The sequence below is a fragment of the Thamnophis elegans genome, chromosome 6, assembly GCF_009769535.1.
Source record: "Thamnophis elegans isolate rThaEle1 chromosome 6, rThaEle1.pri, whole genome shotgun sequence".
Lineage (NCBI taxonomy): Eukaryota > Metazoa > Chordata > Lepidosauria > Squamata > Colubridae > Thamnophis > Thamnophis elegans.
Window position 1 is genome coordinate 30,779,066 of NC_045546.1, and position 21,062 is coordinate 30,800,127.

Genomic DNA, 21,062 nt, shown 5'->3' on the forward strand with positions numbered 1-21,062 from the left:
ATACATGTTTACATTTTAAATACATGTACAGCAATACTAATCTCGGGCTATTTGTGAGTTGCAAATATCTGGATGCAAAACACCTCAGCTGGCAGCAAAACATTAGTGTATTTATTTATTTAGTCTGCTTCTTCACTGCTTTTACTGTTTGTTTGTTTGTTTACTGCCTCTCTCTGGTGCTATCTAGATCAGGGGTCTCCAACCTTGACAACTTTTAAGTTTGGCAAACTTTAACTCCCAGAATGCCCCCGTCAGCAACGCTTGCTGGGGAATTCTGGAAGTTAAAGTCCTCTAGGCTTAAAGTTGCTAAGGTTGGAGACCCCTGATCTACTTGGTCGTCACGATTCCTACACCAACACCAACAGAGCAGCATTTTTCACTCTTGATATTTTGGAGGGGAGGTGTTGAAGTCCCCAAGTCTTAAAGCTATCAAGAACAGAAATACTTCGACAGAGGAAAAAGGGGCGAGCGTGAAACGAAGAGAAAATACGCCACAGGAGCCTTCCCCGTGGATAAAACTAAAGCGCGCTTCCAGGTCCCGCCTCTCCGACGGAATAGCGAATCAGAAGACGAGAGGTTAAAGTAATCCCCTTTTGTGTTCTCCCTCGCCCTATTGGGGGGAGGAGTCGTCCGTCAATCGTTCTCCTTCCGGTGACATCTTTTAATCCGGGATTCCCCGCCAGGCAAAGATGGCGGCTGCCGGAGCCGGCGAGTTTGTGTGGAACCGGTGGGACGTGCCTTGGCCTGCTTGTAATTCGGCCGAAGTCGTGCCGGCTGAACATGCTTCAGGTTAACAGAGAGATTTCAATGCGGGACGCTTTATCTCGGGATAAAGCGGAACATCTTTGCATTCCGCGTTAAATTTGAGTGATAGATAAAAGCACGCTTGCTGTCTTGTCTTTTTATTATTATTAGTTAGGAAATGTCGTTTAACTGACAGGCTTTTTGGTGGTGGGACTAAGTTATTATCCAGCAGATTTGATCTTGATATTACATACCATATGCGTACGATTGTAAAATAAAAAGGAAGATAGCTCATTCGTTAATAAAATCTTACATTTTTTGCCTGTATGGGATTGCAATTTGTTTCTGATCGATTTTAGGGAAAACATCTTCCTTTCTTAATGTTAAACTAGTTGTGTCTTAGAAGTGTTTAACTTGGATGACTTAACACTGTTAGTTTTTTCAAACGATGATTAATATGGGGATAATTGACTAAACTGGACTTAACTTGAGGGATAAATAAGGGCGGGGGGGGGGAAGTAACCACATTCTACTATCCTACTGCATGGTCAGCTTTTGATGATACAGTCCACTGTAATGCAAGGACAGAAAATTGGATTAATTGAATGAACCATGGTTTAATTAAACATACATAAATGTGCCATGCAAAAAAACAGTAGCTATATATGCAGCAAGTATCTGGAATTCCATGCCAGGAAGTAAGCAAAGTAGCAGAAGGATACAAGATCTTGGACAGAACTCAAATGAATTGCTGAAAGGAAAAATTTTCTTTATAATTCAGAATACTACAGCTTCTTTGCTAATCTCCTGCAGACAACTAACTCTGGGTTTCCCAAACTATCAAGTGTACCTCTCTTGAAGAGATACTGACAGAATATGCAGGGAAGATGAAAGAACTTTTTAGTTCTACAATGTTACAATACATCTATCTTTCCTAATATTGTATTTTATTGTCATTGTTTATTTGTGCTCAGATTATTTTTAAGGGGATGTACATTACATTTATATAAAAAGAGATGTGGTGACAACTGAACTAACTGATACTGGAATTTGAGAACTTACTTTGTTACTGGTTTATTGAGTGAATTTTTGCATCTTCCTATCCATGCATGTTTTTATATTTTCTAGTGAGATGCCTTTCAACTGCTTTGAAGAAGTGTGGGACTGTTGACAGCATGTTAAACAGCAAAATGCTGGTTGCAGAACAGAGCCTTCTGCATTCAATCATTTATAATTACCATTATCAAATGATTCATCAAAAGGCATATGGGAGTCTTAAACAGGTTGGTAGAATGTTGTGATCTTTTTTGAAATCTTGATTAAATCATTTAAATCTGTAGGAATCATGCATATGTGGCATCCAGCAATTCTGCTTTATGGAATAAGGCCTTCCATAATTAAAAAAAATGCTGAATTTTCCCCTTGTGCCATCTTTAGTACAGGAATTCTTCAAGGGGGAGTGAAAAAAGTCCCAAAAATAAGATTAAAAAAGACATAGCTAGCTATAGCCCAAAAGTTAGAAATTTATATTTTTGCCATGGGAGTTATGTAATATTACTATAAGTATTTTGCATCTATTATATTTTATTTTGAATATATAAATAACTTCAAATAAATAGAATGCATTCAGTTCTGCAGAAAGTTTGCTTAACTTTTGGGAAATGTAGATTGTTTCTGTTCACTTATTGAAACATACATTGACACTTAATTTTGAACGAGAGGAATGCTCACAAGTATATATGCTAGAAATATTATAGTGCATATGAAGAATCTGGTTATAATTAATATGAGATGGAAAAAAAGATTCACTTACATCTAGAGCTAAGCATATTTATTGGAAATAATGCTATCAATTTGCTTGCTTTTTAATACAGCCCAGTAAGCAACATTTTTATCTTCATAATTTCAGGTTGAACAGTGCTTGAAACGTTTCAATTTAATGAATCTGGAAAAGTCGATTCAAAAAATTGCTCAGACGGGCCTCATGTAAGTAGCTTGTTAGCATGTGCATGTTTCTATAGTTTTATTAATACAGGTTGTCCTTGAAATACGACTGTAATGGGGACATATCACAACGATTGTTAAGCAAAATAGCATCAATTAACCCACTCGCTACTCTTCCTGATGTAACCATTAAATGAAAATGAGAATTGTTAAATAGAGCATGGGGTGCCTTGGGTGGGGGAGGCCCTGATGGCTATACAGATTTCCTGCCCTGAGCCTCTCAAAGGCTACTTCCACCCTGTGCTCCCCTTCTCTCTGGGGTCCCCATAGTCCTTCAGCTTCCTTTCCACCCAGCAAGCAAAAGAGAACAAGCTATCTGAAGCTTGCAAGCCTCCAACTGCCTTCATACCCAGCAAGCAAGGGGCAGGCAGTCCATACAGAGTTTTCAAACTCCAGCAAACAAGGGAAGGTTAGCTTCTTCACAGAGTACAAACACCACACTCATCTGGAATTCCTTAAAGCAGATTTTGCCAATACAGGTAGTTCTCAACTTACAACCTTTGTTTAATGACCAAAGTTACAACGGCACTGGAAAAAAGTGACTAATTACCATTTTTCACACCGACTGTTGCAGCTTTCCCATGTGATCAGAATTCAGGTGCTTGATAACTGGTTCATATTTATGACAGTTGCAGTGTCCCGGGATCATGTGATCACCTTTTGCAGGCTTCTTAGAAGCAGTCAACAGGGAAGCCAGATTCACTTTACAGCCATGTTACTAACTTAATAAGTGCATCATTTACCTAGCACTTGTGGCAATAAAGATTGTAAATTGGGGCAAAACTCACTTAACTGTCTCACTTAGCAACAGAAATGTGGCTCAATTGTGGGACTACCGTCTGCAGCTACCATGTGATCCAGAAACAGCTCATTTGATTTAAAGAGTTGCAGATAGGTTATATTTCATAATCTGTGTCATTAACATTATTGCCATATCAGTTTGTCACAAAGCAGGAGAGTATCATTGGAGCATATATACATTTTCTTATTTATTTTAAATAGAGAACAGAAATCTGAAAATTCTGAGGAGTCCTTGGTGCCCAGCCAGCCTGTAATAGAAGTTGTTCTGGTGAAGATACTGGGTGGTTGCAAGCTTATACTACGTTTACTTGAATGTTGTTGTACGGCATTTAGGTATCCTTCCCAAAAGATATTTCTATAGTTGTTATTATCCTGTTCATTACTAGTTGTGGTGTATAATTTTTCTCATCTGAGTTTTTGCAGTTCTCCAACATCATAATTTAGCATAAATGACTTTGATTTTTATTGAATTAAAAATATAAATAACAAAAAATAAACTTGTTTTACTCTTAGCTGTCTTAGGACTGAGCCTCACTGAGCTGAGTAACTGTAAAATAGACGTTTAACTTGGATCTCTAGCTTTTGGGGAAATATTATTTAGCCTTAACCCTTATGTTTCTCAGTTTAATTGTTAAACATCTGTGTTTGGAAGAGTACGTATTGTTCAATACTTTGATTCTGGGGTTGCTGAGTCGGCTATGGTATGTACACCTCTTTAATATTTTCTTGTTTCATTTCTAGTTATTCATTTACATATTTATAATGAAGATTTTGTTTAGCCAGTTTCATGCCAATTAGATTTTTTTTTGGGGGGGGGGCATACCAATGGGTATTGTACCACAGTACAATTTATAAATTTCCAACTGTATTTATTGCTATGATGGATCCAGAAAAAGTGGTGGATGAAGGAGATTAAATGGCATCTTCAGAAACTCTGGAGCTTTGTTTCAGCTGGAATGGGGAAAAGGAACATAATTTTTTAGAAACTTTTATTTATTTTTCCTTAATTGCTTTTGAGTGGAAGAAATTTAAATATGGCAGGTGCTATTAGTGTAGACTTGGTTGTGGGTACTGTATATATAATGGGTTTTATATGCAGATCCCTTTTTCCAAATGCTCAATTTGGGATCTTTCTTCTATACAAAACAATGTGTGGTCGTGTATCTTAATTCCAATAAAATGTTAGAAGTATACAGATGGGTTTGGGCCATATGTACTGCCCAACCATTGGAATTCATTTTTTCCAAAGATGGAACTGTAGTCTTTCTCACTGTGTCAGAATTGCTCCATTATCTGGTAACTGGATCTTCTTTGTTTCAGATAAATAAAATTGCCAGACATTCTGACCAAAGTAGATAGCTCATTCTTCTACCCATCCATCCTTCTTTATTTTTGATTAATGAATATGAATTCTGCTTTGTGTGTGCATATGTTTTGTCTATTTAAGTAAGGCTCATAGCATTTCAGATCCTTACTAGTAACTAGCATTTTTAAAAATCCTTGGATGCTGTTCTAATATTTAGAAGCTACTCACCTCTTTCAAGTGACAAACCTTTTTGACATTTACTGTTAATTACTGTTAATTTTATTGCCAAAGTTTATTGTGAGTCAGCATTGGTTAATTCATACTAAATTGGAGATCTTAGTAAAACAAGCAAACATGGAATTATGTTAACCAATATCAAGTGTTACATCTCTCTTTGTGTTTTTCCTTTATTATTCTAGGATTCTTTATGGAGCAGTATTAAAAAAGCTTAGTACATTATATAAGGATCTGTTTGAATTGCTTCAAGAAGTAGCAAAAATGCACCAAAGGCCATATATTAAAGGATTTGTCTTTCCTTCTGAAATAAATGATTTTCTGGAAACCAGTTATTTAGAGATTAAGAAGAAAATGTCTAAATCATTTATAGAAAGAAAAGCTGGCACTGGATGGATAAATACATTGTTTTCAGTTCCTAAGACTATATCCCACTCTCAGAATCTGAGTGTAGCAATTCCACCAACAGTCAGGAAAAAAAAGAAGAAAAAGAGGAAAGGTACCCCAAATAGTTCTGATATTGGAAAACCAGTTTTGATCAACAGAACTAATCAAGGTAAATAGTAATGGCTGCTTAATTTACTTCAATATTAATAACAGTCACACTCATGCTTATATTACATTATATATATTTTAATGCTTTTATAACATATTAAGTTGGAAGATCTGTATTGATTACCTTTTCTCTTAATAGTGTGGAGAATGCCTGAAAAAAAAGATGGGCAAAAAGTAGGGAGGGATTAAAATTGCAAGTGCTTAGATGTTTCTTTGGAATGAGACTATTACCGTATTTTTCAGAGTATAAGACACATAATTTTACCTCAAGAAGGTGAAAATCTGGGTGAGTCTTATACACTAAATGGTGCATTTTTGGCCCACCGAAACCCCGCCCCCTTTGCAAAAATGGATGTGCAGAGGGTTTTGGAGGCTTGCAAAGTGCTCCTGAGGGTTGGGGAGGGCAAAAAAGAGCAAAAAATGGGCTGTCCCCCCGCCGCCGCCAGGAGCACTCTACAAGCCTGCCAAAGTTCTGCATTCCCTTCCCCCCCCCCAAAAAAAGAGGCGTGCAGCGTGCAAAAACCTTTTTTTAAAAAATTTACTTCAAAATCATGGTGCATCTTATAATCCGGTGCGTTTTATAGTCTGAAAAATACAGTAATTATCTAATGGCGGGAAATCAGGATATCTGTTTAGAAACCCAGTGCAGATTACACTATCTAATGTACAAAATAATAATTTATTCAACTTGCATGTTCAATTTCTAACAATTGTGCCCTAGCCTACAACTAAAAAAATACAATAGAATTGTTAAAATATGGCAAGCATGACAGATAAGACATTTAGTCTCACTGTCCCTCTTCAAAGGCCTGGGTGAAAAGCCAATTTTGCTTTTGTGAAAAAGAGCAGAAAAAGAGCTGTTTTGGAGATCCCAATAGATGATATTTGTTGATGAAAGGAACCTGGAGCATGCTGATCCTGAAAGATCGAAGTGACCAGGCTGGCATTATATCAGATTTACTGATTTAAACCTATTGTTGTTCAAGATTATGTATCTGTTTTTAGTTTAATCTCAGTGCTTTTTCTTTTAGGTCTTGCAAAGAAGTTGGAGTTTGATCTGAAGACATTATGCAAATATCCTAATCCTGTATCACAGGAGGTTTGTCTATTCTATTCTTGTAGACTTGTATTTATTTATATTTGATAGCCAGTTTGATGTAATATAGTAGATAAGACATTAGATTAGAACTGGAAGACCATGAGTTCTAGTCTTGTCTTAGCCAGCTGGGTGATCTTGGGTCAATCACTTTCTCTCAGACCTGGGAAGGAGGCAATAGTCTGAAAACCTTACAAAGAAAACTGAGGGGACTTGTCCAAGCTGTCTCCAAGAATCAGACATGATCAGTTAAAGGCAATTACATAACTAATAATCCTGTTTCCTGTTTTATCCATAACAACCCTATAGAAAGAATATCTGGCTCATAATCATCCAGCTGGTACAGTCTGTATTATGTTTCTTTAAATGTCATAAGTACTATTTTATGCTTTGTAATTTCTTATGTATATGAATAAACAGATTTATCTATCCTGCCCTTGGTAAATAGGGTTTAGTTAGATTTAATTGCTACGTTTGTATATTGAAAGTTTATCCCGTTGAATATGGATTTATAGGAACTCAAGAATATTTGGGAATAGTTGATTATAGCTGGATGGTCAAAAACACACTTTCATGTGGAAAGCTTAATTTTAATTCCTTTCTCATTCTAGTTTGGCGTCTTTAGAACATGTGAAACCTTTGAGGGAATCTACTCCTAATTAAAATAAGCAGCACTAATCAATTGTTTAATTTGGTCCTAAACAATTTCACAAGTTAATCAGGCCTTCTGTGAAATTTTCTTGGTCACAAGAAAGAGTACTGATTTTTTTTAATAAGAAGAGATAGCATTTTACAGTTCTTCTAGAAACTACTTTGATATACATTTTAGGAGGCCATTCAAAAAGCAAATTTTGAAGACTCCCAAGGGGATATTTGTTCATGGTCAACATTTATCTTGTATTAATTCTAAACCCTTTAAAGTTGTTAAAACTGTCATCTATTTAATTTTTCAACTTCTATGAACTTTTTAGCCAAGGATGCTGTGTGTTAAAGTTTATTCTGAGTCTTAGCTTTTTAACTGTTTTCCAGTGTTAATTTTTTACTATTTTATTTCAGAATTCTAAATTCAGTAATATGCTTCCTGAGTCAAAGAAAATCACATCTATTTCTTCTAAAGACCTGAGATCTTGGCATCTTCACTCTTTTGTGCCCAGGTTTAAAGCAGTGCAGTCCTTTGAAGAACTGTCTCAAACCCTGAAAACAACAGTTATCTGGTGTAAAAACAATAAATTTAGATCAGGGGCTTTCTTCTTAGGAATGAAGCTTTTAAAAAGCAAGAGGCTGCAGCATGTGGAAGCCCAGGGTTGCAGGTGTGTAGATTGTTACTCCTTGTCTTTCCATATCTTCTAAACAGGCTCTGTGTAATCCTGAAATATACCACTTGTTCAAAAGTGACCATTTGTTCAGCAACTGTTCAAAGTTACGGTCGTACTCAATAAAAGGGACTTGCCACCAAGCCATGCACACCTACCATGCCACGCCCACAGAACCAGTAATAAGAAAATTTGAATCCCACCACTGGTGTTAAGATTTCTTCTGTAACCTGTTTCAGATTTTGATTAGTCAATTCAGCTCTTCCAAGCTCACTAGAATTTTGACGTGAAAAAACTGGATTATGCAAAATAAATGACTGTTGGTTATACAGACTGTTACATCAAACAATTGCTCTTTACCACTTTAATTGCTAATCTTTTTTCTCTTAGATTGCAGCGGAAACTTAGATGTGTTAGAGCTACTATTTGTAAATTCCTTACGCTCCAAAGGTACAGAGAGAGACCCATTCAACTTAGAAGTTCCCAGCGAAATAGTAGACTGTCACGGAAGCAGAGCTGTGTTTCACAGGCTACCTCTGTACATCGAGGGGGTCCTCTCTTCAAGGGAACTGTATCGCCTTTCCTCAGTCAGTGCTTTCTATTTCGGACTTTGGACTCCAGTGATACAAAGAGTTTTGAGGAATGTATCCATGATGACATTTCTGGCCCTGCTGTGTTGGAGAGTCATCCCACCCATATACAGAAAGAAGCCACTGAACAGAAAGATGACATTGATGATATTTTTAAAGTTATAGGTCTCTAAGGCTACTTTCTGTTAATTAATCAAAAATGATGTTCAGTTCAAATGTTATTTCTATTCCATTATAGCAAATGCAGGCAACTGTTCTTAGGTTTTGAGGTTTCCTTGAGGTTGTTGAAAAGCAACTTGTAATTGTTGGTGGACTAATTTGAATCATCCCTCAATTACTTATTTTTATGGCAACGTTTTTAATATCTGTAGGAGTGTGGCTACAGATCATATGAAACTTAAGTTGGAGCAGTGCCAAACAAATGCTGCTAAGAATAGTTGAGTAACAATTTCCTCAAATAATTATTTGAGGTGAATGGACAGTGGAGGGGAAAAGCAGAGCTAAAATGAAGTGCCTTCAGAGCTTATAGCAAATACCTGGAACCAAAAGGTCACTTTGCAATATTAGATGGTTGCAGGAACTATCCATTTTAAAATATCCATAAGAATGTGGCTGTGAATTAGTGTCCTTTAAAGTGATACACTTTGATGGCCAGTCCTAAGATGGGACAACTTAGGTGTCCCAGGTTAATGTTTCAACTCAGAAAGAAAAAAACCCTTACTTTTTTAAGGAGGAAAGCTTGCATTTTTAAAGTTATGTATGACATATTTATACTTTCTATGACAGCACATAGAATATACAGTGAAACAGGATTTGTTTATTACTGTCTTCTATTTGTTTTATTATGCTTGCTTGCCTAGTTAATTGGACTATTGAAGTGCCTTATAAATTGAATAAATACCTGTAATTTGTTAATAACTATTTTTCCCCCAAATACTCTCATTCTTCTCTCACATAAATACAGAATGTAACCTCATTGGTAACAAAGAGCACAAATACATTTTTATCATTTTAGTATCAAGTGATTCAGCTAATTTACTGCTTAATTCCTCAAAATATTTTCTGATAAATGTGATGTAATTCTCCTGTATAAGTTGCTCTAGTCTAGTCTACTCCCCTCTGCTACTTTGGCTGATTTTCTAGTGGTTATGATACTGTAATCCAAAATGAGTGTTTCAATTGCAAAGGAAAGAGTAGAAATCAAGTCCACCCCCTCCCCATTGTTTGTCTTCCCAGACCCTTAATTCTTTAAGATGGCATTTCATAATTAAAGTCAACATCATAGTCTGGCTCATTTTTTAATTTTTTAAAATAAAATTCACCAATTATCTACACTTTTTGGTGGAAAAGAAAATTCCCACAAAGATCTGGTTCTTGGTCTATTTTAATTCATTTTTTTTCAAAAGCACTTTCATTGAAAAATCTTTTAAAGATTTAAAACCTTTGTTTTAAACTTTCTTATAACCACTCTTTGTTAATTTTTTTGCCAAAAGTTTTAAAATCTTTGATTTTCATTTTAATCCAAAAAAATTGACGCAACAAATGGAATTCTCTTCCTATCACTCACAAATCACTTTAGCTGCAAATTAAATTCAAAAGCATTTAGAAATTAGGCCTGTGCAAACTTTTTGTCCATATGAACTGCATTATAGCTGTGGACTTAGCTAACTCACAGCTGCTCAACTCAAGCTTATCACAAAAATCTCAGTTCCTAAAATCTACTCACAAGGAGCAGCTGTCCAGGATGCAACTGGGTGCCCACAATCAAAACTTTTTTTGGAAAGACTACTGGAATTTACTGTCTGGCCACCATAGTTGCTGTACTCTCTACTCTCTCAGAGATGTTTAATTTGCCATATGTCTTTACCAGAAGTCCAGTTTCTTGCATTTTCTTATGTTAAGTTGCTATCCATATAGATGACTCGGCCTTGATGGTCCAGCAACTATCACCAACATACTGCACACATTTATATTGTTTCATGTTAATGCAAAATGACTGATACAGAGCACCCAAAATATTTCTTACCATTGTAGAAGGAACCTCATTTTAAAATTATGATTAATGCTTTTGATGGATTAAATAATTATTTCTGTGCTAGTGATTTAGTTCCATTTGTTCAATTTCCTTCTGATAGATTAGCTCAACCAAACTAAACTATTCCTGCTTGCTAATATTTGTACTCTTCTGTGAATGAAGCATGGAGTAAAGAAAGATTTAAAGCACGGGTGTCAAGTTGATCGCGTCATGTGACATATAACTTTTTGTGCCTTTGTGGAGCCGGGGTGGGCATGATGCAGCCGGCCTGTGGGCCGCCAGTTTGACACCTCCGATTTAAAAGTATTGAAATTTACAAGCATGTTTTTTTTTTTAAACAGAGTTTAATGTGACAGGTAAAAGATAAAAGCTATATGGCCCTTAGAAATCTTTAGCAATATCTGAAAAAAATTGTGAGCTAAATAAGAATATAAACCTAGAATTATGACACTCAAATGGTTGCAGTCTAAAAAAAATCAAGCTATAATAGGGAAAAATGACCAAGAATGAATCGTTTTAAAGGCAAACAGCACAATACAAAGAATCTCTGAAAACAGTCCACAATTAAATCTATTTCAACGTGCAGCAGTGTTCTGAATTGTTTTTTCCCAGAGCTTCCTTTTATAGAAAAGAAGACTCAAAAATGAGATGACTCAAAGAGTGAATCAAAAAATGAGATGAGCTCAAAAAATGCCTCAAGAGCCATAGTTTGCTTCATCGAATGCTTTTCGAGCCCGTTTTAATTCTTCATTCATTGTTAACAAGTCCTTCACACGAGCAAATTTTCGTGGGTCTTTACGAATCAAGAAGACAATATCTTCAACCTGTACTCGACCTTGTCGTCCAATTGACATTGCTTTGTGGGTCTAATGGACAAAAAGAAAATCCATTTCAATTAAATCCAATTAAATACATTTTCTATGATGCTACTGAGTTGTCCTCGGTATTTAGACAATATACTTGCTTATGAAAAAAAAACTAGAAGCTGATTATCCACTGACTGTGGCTGAAGGGGGAGACTAAAACTTAGATATTTCTTTTTCTAGTCCAACACTTTAATCACTATGCTATTTGGTTCATTAATAGTCTGAGAATCAGTTTGGTGCACTGATTAAGGCATCAGCCCAAAAACAGGATACTGAGTTCTAGTTCTGCCTTAGGCACTAAATCCGGCTGGGGTACTTTAGGCCAGTCACTCTCAACCCAACCCATCTCACAGGATTGTTATGGGAAAAATAGGAGGCGGAAGTAGTATTAAATATGTTTGCTGCTTTGAGTTACTTATAAAGGAATAAACATGTGAAAAACTGTAAAACAAATTGTTATTGGAAGTTAAGATGGGTGTGTCATAACAGCTTTTATACATGTCTCTGAACTCTTCTTGGTTTTACATAAAACGTAGAATTGCAAGGAAACAAAAGCCCAAATATAGCATCTGTTGTATCAACTGTCTAATAAGTAGTAACATACTATAAGAGCCTACCATTTCTGTGATGAATTCTATGACTAGATCTTCAAGAATATCCACAGACTCTGTGTAAGGATTCTGATCATCTCCAAATCCATACATCATACACCTCACTGAAATTAAGAAAAAAAAATCATCTGCAGGACAGAACTGAATGGAACAGCTGGAAGACATGATCTACATAATTATTCACAGTCTTCTAAATTCTCTATTTAAGCAAATTTTAATTATATATTTTTTTAAAATAAATACTGGGGAAGATGTAGTTCAAACTTGTAAGTAAGGGAAACAACGACACTATCTTAAAATATCATTTTAATAGAACATGTTGAAGGAAGAATATTCTGAGAAAGACAGTTGGCTTACCTGAACGGTCGTTCTCGGGGCACTGCGAAGAGAGCCCAAATGCTGGGTTAACACAGCCTATCTGCCCTTGGACTGAGTGATGTTTTTCTTGACCACGCCTCCCTTTGCCTGCACATGCTCAATTCGAAAACGAAGGAACCGTCCTGTAATCAATTACAGTCAATACAGCCACATCGTTCAAAATACAAACACCCGGGTGGGTTTGGGCTCTCTTCGCAGTGCCCCGAGAACGACCGTTCAGGTAAGCCAACGGTCTTTCTCCAGTGCACTGCTCAGAGAGCCCAAATGCTGGGACATGCCCAAGCTATTGAGTCCCAGGGTGGGGAAGCGCCGAAGCCTCTGGCATTTCAGCCACTCTTTGTAATACTCTTCTGCCAAGGAGGCTTCGGCTGAGGCAAAGGTGTCAATCTTATAGTTTCTAATAAAGGCCGTGGGGGAAGCCCAGGTGGCCGCTCTACAAATGTCTAGGATAGAGGCCTGGGTTGCCCAGGCTGCAGACGTTGCAGCGCTCCTGGTGGAGTGAGCGGTGATTCGTCTCGGAGCCGTCTTGCCCTGGTGCTCATATGCCAGTTTGATGCAAGCACGTAGCCAACGTCCCACAGTGTGAGAGGAGACCTTGCGGCCCAGGGACGCAGGGAGGAAGGAGACAAAGAAAACCTCTGACCGGCGGTAGTCCTTTGTTCTCTTTACATACGTGCGCACGGCCCGTCTCACGTCCAGCTTGTGCCACTCACGCTCCTTAGGGTGAGAAGGATGGGGACAGAAGTTGGGCAAAATAAGTTCTTGAGTCCTGTGAAACAGGGAGTTAATTTTCGGAGCAAATAACGGATCAAGTCTCAATATTACTCTGTCCGGGTGAACTACGCACAAATCCTCCCTGACAGAGAGCGCAGCAAGCTCGGCTACCCTGCGAGCGGATGTAATGGCCACCAGGAAAGCGGTTTTGATGGTGAGGTAGTGCAGACTGGTCTTTTTCAAAGGCTCAAATGGGGCTTTGGTCAGGGCCTTAAGCACAAATGGAAGATCCCATGACGGATACCGGTGAACAGTTGGAGGGCTGATGTTCGCTGCTCCCTTGAGAAAGCTCTTGATCTGGGGGAGCTGACTCAGCGAGCGAGAGGAGCCCTTTGCCAGGATGGTAGACAACGCTGCAACCTGGCGTCTGAGGGTGCTGACTGCAAGGCCCTTATCCAGACCCTCTTGCAAAAAGTCTAGGGTCTGGGGGATCGAGGCTGAGGAGGCCTCTATGTTCCTAGTCTTGCACCACCGTGAGAAAGGCGGCCCAGGTGGCATCGTAGATTCTAGTCGTAGAGGGCTTCCTGGACGCTTGGATTGATCGAATGACCTGGTCAGGGAATTTTTGCTTTCTCAGGAGCTCCCCTTCAAGTGCCAAACGGCTAGCTGCAGCCACTGGGGCTCCGGATGGGTGATGGCCCCCTGGCTGAGGGCAATCTTGTCCCGGGGGATTCTCCAAGGTCTTTGAACTGAGAGGCTGACCAGGTCTGCGTACCAGGGCCTTCTGGGCCAGAAGGGAGCCACCAGAATGAGGTCTGCCTTTCGGTCAGGAGCTTGTTCACCACTTGAGGGATGAGCGGAAGTGGAGGGAAGGCATACAGAAGTCCCTGAGGCCACGCTGACCTCAGAGCATTGGTTCCCTCCGCCTGGGGCGAGTGGTAGCGACTGAAGAAGCGTGGGAGCTGTGTGTTGTTGTGTGTGGCAAACAGGTCTACCTGTGGCTTGCCGAACCTCCTCACGATCTGCTGGAACAGGTCCGGGTGCAGGCGCCACTCCGAGTGGTCGATGCGTTGGCGGCTCAGCCAGTCTGCTTCCCGGTTGCTTACGCCGGAGATGTGATCTGCACTGAGAGAAGCCAGATGACGTTCCGCCCACCTGCCCAGCGCTTCTGCCTCGAGCATGAGGGCCTTTGATCGAGTGCCCCCTTGCCGGTTTATGTGCGCTTTTGTCGCCACATTGTCTGTCATCAACAGTACATGAGCCCCTCTTACTAGAGATGCGAACTTTCTCAGCGCTAGGCGAGCTGCCCTCAGTTCCAGCCAATTGATGCTGTGGGCGGCCTCCCTCTGAGTCCATCGGCCTTGGGCTAGGTGGCCCTGACAGTGAGCGCCCCACCCCAGGAGGCTGGCATCCGTGGTGACAACTAGTCTCTCCGGCTCCTTGAACAGGCAGCCCTTCCTGACTGCCTTGGACCTCCACCATGCCAGAGACCGGATCACCTTTCGTGGGAGCCGAACCCGCCTGAGTGAGTTGCTGTTCCTGGCCCTCTGCACTGGCAGCAGAAACCACTGCAGCTCCCTGGCGTGAAGGCGAGCCCAGGGAACCACCCCCAGGCACGAGATCATTATCCCTAGGAGCTGGGACAGCTGAATGATGGGTACCGACCTGGCAAGGCTGCAGTGCTTCACTCTGCGTCTCAGGTTCGACAGCCGGTCTGGCGAAAGAAATACCTGGCAGGAGGTGGAGTTGATGACCGCACCCAGGTGCTGTATACAGGTGGATGGTCGGAACTGGCTCTTCTCCATGTTGACAGAGAAGCCATGGTACTGCAGGGTCTGCACAGTTAGAGAAACATCGCGGTGTGCCTGCTTGGTGGTGAGAGAGTTAATGATTATGTTGTCTAAATAACATTCCAGACGAACCGGATGGTTGCGGAGATGAGCCGCTAGCACTGCCAGAATTTTGGTGAATGTTCTGGGCGCAGATGATAGCCCGAAGGGAAGAGCCCTGTACTGGAAAAGCTTCCTTTCCGCGTAGAACCTCAGGAACCGCCTGTGGGCCACATGGATGGGGACATGCAGGTAGGCCTCTTTGAGATCTATTGATGTCAATAGGTCCCCCTCCCTCACACAGCCCAGGATGGAGTGGAGTGACTGCATCTTGAACCTCTTGTAAGCCAGATGCTGATTTAGGCTCTTGAGGTCCAAGATGGCCCTCCACCCCCCTGAACTTTTGGGCACTAGGAAGAGGATCGAATAGAAGCCCCTCCCCTGCTGATCCCTGGGGACTGGCTCTATCGCCTCTATCTCTAGGAGATGGCAGATTTCTGCCCTCATGCGTTCCCTCTTTTCTGGGTTCCTGGGGGTAGGACAGCGGATAACCTTTCTTTGGGGAAAGGATAGGAAGTCCAGGAGAAGGCCCTTGCGAATGGTGTTGAGGACCCACTTGTCCGATGTTATCTCCTCCCACCTGTCGGCATACAGCCGTAGCCGACCCCCGATGGGGGGATCCCTGTGACCGTCACTTTCCCTTACGAAAGGGCCGGGATCCACCACTGTTGTTTCCTCCTCCTCGGAATGGTCTCCGAAAGGAAGACTGGGATTGGTTGGCACGAGCCCCGAAGGATCTGTCTTGGTGCCTATCCCCCCCTGCCTGAAAGGGCCTCTGATAGGGGGAAGGGTGAGAAGATTGCCCTGTTTCCTGGCTCCTGTAGGGTCTCTTACGAAAGGACCCCGCCCGTTTCCGGTCACCCCTTTTAAAGATTGCCGGAAGGATCTTGCGTTTGTCCTTGGTTTCGGTGACAAACTTGTCCAGGGCCTCTCCAAACAGAAAGCCCCCCTTAAATGGGGCCGATGCCAGCTTCCATTTAGCCTTCATTTCGGCCTGCCAGTGCCTGAGCCATAGGAGGCGGCGGGAGGTGATATTGGAAGCTAGAGCTCTGGAAGAGAATTTTGCTGCTGTCAAGGTAGCATCCGCCGAATACTCGACAGCGGTAATAATCTTGGTTAGCTCATGGCGCCACCTAGATTTCCTGGGCGGGGGTCTGGACCTGAGTTGGCGCAGCCAGAATAGGGTGGCCCTAATAAAAAAGGAGGCAGAGGTGGATGCCTTGATGGCCCAGGCAGACGCCATGTGTGTTTTCTGACATGCCTTTTCTGACCTCTTATCTTCTGCCTTAAGTCCCTCTAGGAGCTCAGCTGGCAGGTTGGAATTGGAAGTCAGAGACACGACTGGGGCATCTACTTCTGGGAATTTGAGGATTTCCTCCATTTTATCTTCTACTGCATATAGAGTTCTATCCCCCCCACTGGGGTTTGTCTCTTTGAACAACCCATGCTTAAGATCCTTGGAAGTGGAAGCCTGAGAGGCCTCAGGTCTGGAAGTGGGGCCTAACTCTGTGGCCGTCATGGCTTTGTGCAAGATAGACTTGAATAATGACGGTTGAAATAGGCCAGAGAATTTTGGCTTGTCGGGTGGGGTTTTCGTCTTCGGAAAGGGCGAAAATCTCCCCTTCTTCCTGCTCAGAACTTGATAACCCAGAGTGAGAGGGGCTTGAAGATGGGGAGGAGGATACAGGCTCCTTAGAGGTGGAGGCCCGAGGTTTGCGTTTCTCCTTTGGGGCCTTGCCCTTGCGAGAGCCCTTGCGCTTAATGCCTTCAGCTATCCCTTGGGAGATGGCTAAGGCAATTACCTCCCTCATTTCATCCGAGAGAGCAGGACTTTTTCCCCTTTTTTTCTTTTGCTTACTGGGCCTGCGCTGGCTAGGCCTGCCTGAGCTGGATCCACCCTTCCCAAAGGGGGAATTCTGGACAGAATCTCGTTCCTCTCCGATGGAGGAGCTAGGGGAGTCGGGGTACCCCCAAGATGCTTCAGGAGATGGATCCCTGGATGCATAGTTATCCCCAGACAAGAATTCACTGTCCCCGGGGGATTGGGCCTCACGATCAGGGGAAGCTGACTCCCTGCTGCGACGGTCTGGGCTAGGTTCTGGCTGAAGGGGCCTTGAAACCTCCCTGGGATCCACTGTGGCTCTTGGAGAAGACCTTTCAAGTGAGCCTTTGTGCCCTTTGCCTTTATTTACAGAGGGATCCAGCTTGCAGCGCTTGCTGGAGGGCCCCACCTGATCCCCTAAGGCCTCCCTGCATTCCTCAGCCATTTCAGGTCCCCACGAGGCCTGGGAGATGGCTGGAGTTGGGATGGGCACGCGCTGGCCTTTGCAGTCCAAAAGCGCTGGCAGAATCTCCAGGAGGGAAGGGCCGCCTTGGGGTCGGATTTCCTTCCTCCCACCGCCCTCGGTTCCCCGAGACTTAGCTTATTTTCCGGAGGGAGAGACTAGCTGGCTTCCCAGACTAGCCCCCAGCCTCCCCGCGGCGTTCTGCAGTCGTTGAGGGCTCGCTGAGGCTCCGTTGGCTGGCTGGGCTCTTCTTGCTGCCTTGTTCCTAGCACGCTCTGAGCTCTGCCGCTCTGCCCAGTGAGTCGGAGCGATCCAAAATGGCGGGGGGTGCGCACGCAGCCGCTTCCCGCTCTTTCCAGCCCTGAAGGTGTGCGAAGGCTCCAGCCGTCGCTGCTGTTGCCGGGCAAAATGGAGCAGGCGAGGGAATCCTAGCAATCCGGCTCACCTGCTTTAGAGCCTTCTCAGAGCCTTGCTGGACTTTTCCTCCCCCTGGGATGCCCCTGTTCCAACAGGGAACTTGGTTTATCCCACTAATTGCTCCCTTGCTAGCCAGCCCCCGCTGTGCAAGCCTTTCCAACCCCCTGCAGTGCTTGCAATTAGCAACAGCAGGGAAACCCGGCAGCCCTTCTCTTAAAGCGACGGAAGCCTCACTGGAGGTAAATAGACAGACCTGATGTAGAAGCGTGATTTCCTCTATCTGAGAATTTAAACGTGGTCCAAATTGGGAAACTTTTTCCAGCCTTTCTGCTCTTAGACTGGAGCTCTCCCAAAACAGCCCTAACTCGGGCGGACTGAGTTTTCGAATTGAGCATGTGCAGGCAAAGGGAGGCGTGGTCAAGAAAAACATCACTCAGTCCAAGGGCAGATAGGCTGTGTTAACCCAGCATTTGGGCTCTCTGAGCAGTGCACTGGAGAAAAGCCCTTTATAACTCAAATGAATAAAGTAGCCAACAAGTTCTAAATGCCAATTTATGGTTCAGGAAACGTGCACCTCTTACATTATATAAGCTGTAGTGCAACCCTTTAGTTTTCATGCAAATGATATTTTACAATGAAACTACTGGAGAGGCTTTTGCCTTACTAGTAAAACAGTGGGCTGAAAAGCAATCTCTGCCCTTAGAACTGTCATGAAAGTATTAGCAAACACAAATGCCCAAAATACAAATATACTGCACTGTAGTAAAAATTAAGTATTTTATTGGTAGTTGATGCACAGTTGTTCATCACTAACTCAGTGCAAGACCAACTGGCAATGAAAGACATCTTACATGACTCATAAAATGTGAAACATTATTCAATGGATCTGGACCCTTACCATTCTCCCAGCCTTCTGAAAAGCCACCAAGACCTGGCTGTTCCGGCAGGCCTGGGGCTGTTGATCAATGTCCAGCCCCACTCAGACAGAATGAATGGTGTGCAATTTTAACAACTGTATTTTTTACCTTTAATTTTTAAATGCTTTTATCTTGTCTGTAAGCCGCCCAGAGTCCCAAGGGAGTGGGTGGCATACAAATTTTATTATATTTCAAATTTAACCATCTCTTAACCAATTTTTTTACATAGTAATGCAGATTGATAGGATACAGATGCTAGACAAAAAATCATTCAATAATTCACAGTAATACTGGCATCCCAAAAGTGTACTGCAAAAAGAGATTCTTCAAAAGTGGAGACTATAAAAGGGTTAAGTTTCCTTACTACCTATGAAAACACAGAAAACTGCCTTATAAAAAATTAGATCATTAAAACTAATATATCTCTATTTCTTATACTAATAGACAGCAGTTCTTTAGTATTTTCAGCATGCAAATAATCTACTTTACTCTTACTTGTAAACCTGACATCAACTTACATTCTTTGGAGAACAACCGTTTCCTTTTTCCCTGTCCACCATCTGACCCTCCTCCAGTGTCTTCAGTATCTTCTTCAAACTATAGATAATAAATCCAAAATTTGGGTGAAAAAAGAGGCATACCCCATGATTAAGCTAAGAAACAAGGACTCTAGAATTATTAGGATGGTTAAAAGCAGAGAGACAGCAAAAAGTTCTAAAAAGATCTCTTGGAGGATTTAATACGACAAAAAGTTTACTGTAAGCAAAGATGAAATTAGGCTTACAGACATAAACCCCCCCACATTGATAAGATCTCAGTTAGAACTTTAGGATGCTACAGGCAAAGTTCATAAAAACATTAAGTATGGCAACTGAAAAAGGCATATTCCGTGCTACATATAATTTGAAGAATTTAACAAACTTATTATCAACAATGCAATAACACCTTTATAAAAGTATATGAATACTATACAGTTCTGTCCACAGTATATTAAAATGATATTAAAAACCTAGAAGGGAAATCTAAATGATAACTAGACTGGAGTAACTCATTTCAGAGAAAATGTGGTAAGTAAGAAAAAGAACTTTGAGCAAAAATAGAATACTATGAGAAAATGGATAGGGACAACTCTATATACTCATAATTCTTAGCAGAGAACTGTGCAGCAATTTGGAATGAAACACATACATCTGTACTAAATCAAAGATGGTCTTATGGAGCAAATCTTATTGTGGATGCATCTTGAATGGGGGAGACTTTATATTTGAAATTAATTTGTAAAGCATCATACCCCTATGAAATGTGATTCTTCTCAAATGTTCTGGATTATAACTTCCAACAATTATAACCAGCATAGCCCATGGTCAGTGATGAAGGAAATGCTAAGCAGATGTTAATGCAAAGCCCAAAAATAATAATAGAAAGCAGAATTGGATCTGTAGGGAGTACATTGCTGGCCCACATCTAGTACACATTGATTCCACAATAAACTTCCTGAACAAGCATTTAACTGGAATGTTACGGGGCTCCTGCCTTGACTAGAGGGTTGGACTAGAAGACCTCAGAGTTCCCTTCCAGCCCTATGATTCTATGATTTATGAGATTACTGGGAATTACCTTGTATTTACAGGATTACATCAGAAAATGTAAAACCAAATTCAAGTTTATCTACCTGTAAATCTCCTAATGCCAGGGAATCTTATTGCCGGTTTTGTTTGCATAAAATGAATTTAGACTGTAATCCTACATCCCGAGATCCATGAACAGGATGCAGCTTTTAATGTGAATAATACCCACTGAATTAAAATTTCAGGCGTCTCCAACCCGTGGGTGTGATTGACTCCAGCATCCCCGGGGGATTTAGGGGAGGCGGGGGGGAGGGCGCCACTTTCCTTTTCCCAAGCCAGCAGCTGCTACCCGGCCAGCATCCTAGTTGGTTCTTAATCACGGTTCACATCTTTTATGTTACCCAACACCTTATGCTTCGGCTTCACTTACAGGCTGGTCTTCTTCTTCGTCGGCCATGTTAGCATCAGGAATTACCTCCTTCCAGGTATAAAAATCTTAAAACCGTTTCTGACTAGCAACTCTCCCCCACAGCTTCAATACGGAAGGCGAACGTTCAACTACGCATGCGCCTTTGAGCAAATGACTGTAACAGGCCTTCGGTTCCTTTTCCTCCGGCTTCATTGGACAAGAGTCACGCATGCGTAACCCTGACAATGGCCGGCGACGGAAGGTATTCTCCAGGGGTTTTCACATCTGTTTAGAAGCACCTGCTTGGGCGCCTTAGAGTGGCGAAGAGAT

General features: G+C 41.7%; 2 protein-coding genes across 2 annotated transcripts; one reads left to right on the forward strand and one right to left on the reverse strand.

Moving 5' to 3' along the window:
• Nucleotides 1–678: 678 nt before the first annotated feature.
• On the forward strand, nucleotides 679–11,207 carry NEPRO (nucleolus and neural progenitor protein). Its single transcript, XM_032219558.1, has 9 exons — nucleotides 679–789; nucleotides 1,873–2,027; nucleotides 2,654–2,730; nucleotides 3,751–3,882; nucleotides 4,173–4,250; nucleotides 5,275–5,645; nucleotides 6,676–6,743; nucleotides 7,797–8,050; nucleotides 8,444–11,207. The coding sequence occupies exons 1-9, from the start codon at nucleotides 690–692 to the stop codon at nucleotides 8,814–8,816; spliced, it is 1,608 nt and encodes a 535-aa protein (XP_032075449.1). The 5' UTR covers nucleotides 679–689; the 3' UTR covers nucleotides 8,817–11,207.
• TAF13 (TATA-box binding protein associated factor 13) lies at nucleotides 10,122–20,889 on the reverse strand. The gene is made up of 4 exons (XM_032219561.1): nucleotides 20,754–20,889; nucleotides 19,274–19,352; nucleotides 12,162–12,259; nucleotides 10,122–11,544 (listed from the first exon to the last, which is right to left on the reverse strand). Exons 1-4 carry the CDS (start codon nucleotides 20,778–20,780, stop codon nucleotides 11,374–11,376), a joined length of 375 nt encoding a protein of 124 aa, XP_032075452.1. The 5' UTR covers nucleotides 20,781–20,889; the 3' UTR covers nucleotides 10,122–11,373.
• Between the last annotated feature and the right edge of the window lie 173 nt (nucleotides 20,890–21,062).

Excerpts from the sequence above, each read along its gene's own strand:
- TAF13 (XM_032219561.1), bottom strand. The coding sequence starts at position 20,780 with ATGGCCGACGAAGAAGAAGACCAGCCT. Across the intron at positions 19,353-20,753 it reads ACGAAGAAGAAGACCAGCCT|TTTGAAGAAGATACTGAAGA; the intron begins GTAAGTGAAGCC and ends TATTATCTATAG. Across the intron at positions 12,260-19,273 it reads ACGGTTGTTCTCCAAAGAAT|TGAGGTGTATGATGTATGGA; the intron begins GTAAGTTGATGT and ends TCTTAATTTCAG.
- NEPRO (XM_032219558.1), top strand. The coding sequence starts at position 690 with ATGGCGGCTGCCGGAGCCGGCGAGTTTGTGTGGAACCGGTGGGACGTG. Across the intron at positions 2,028-2,653 it reads CATATGGGAGTCTTAAACAG|GTTGAACAGTGCTTGAAACG; the intron begins GTTGGTAGAATG and ends TCATAATTTCAG. Across the intron at positions 3,883-4,172 it reads TGTTGTTGTACGGCATTTAG|TTTAATTGTTAAACATCTGT; the intron begins GTATCCTTCCCA and ends TATGTTTCTCAG.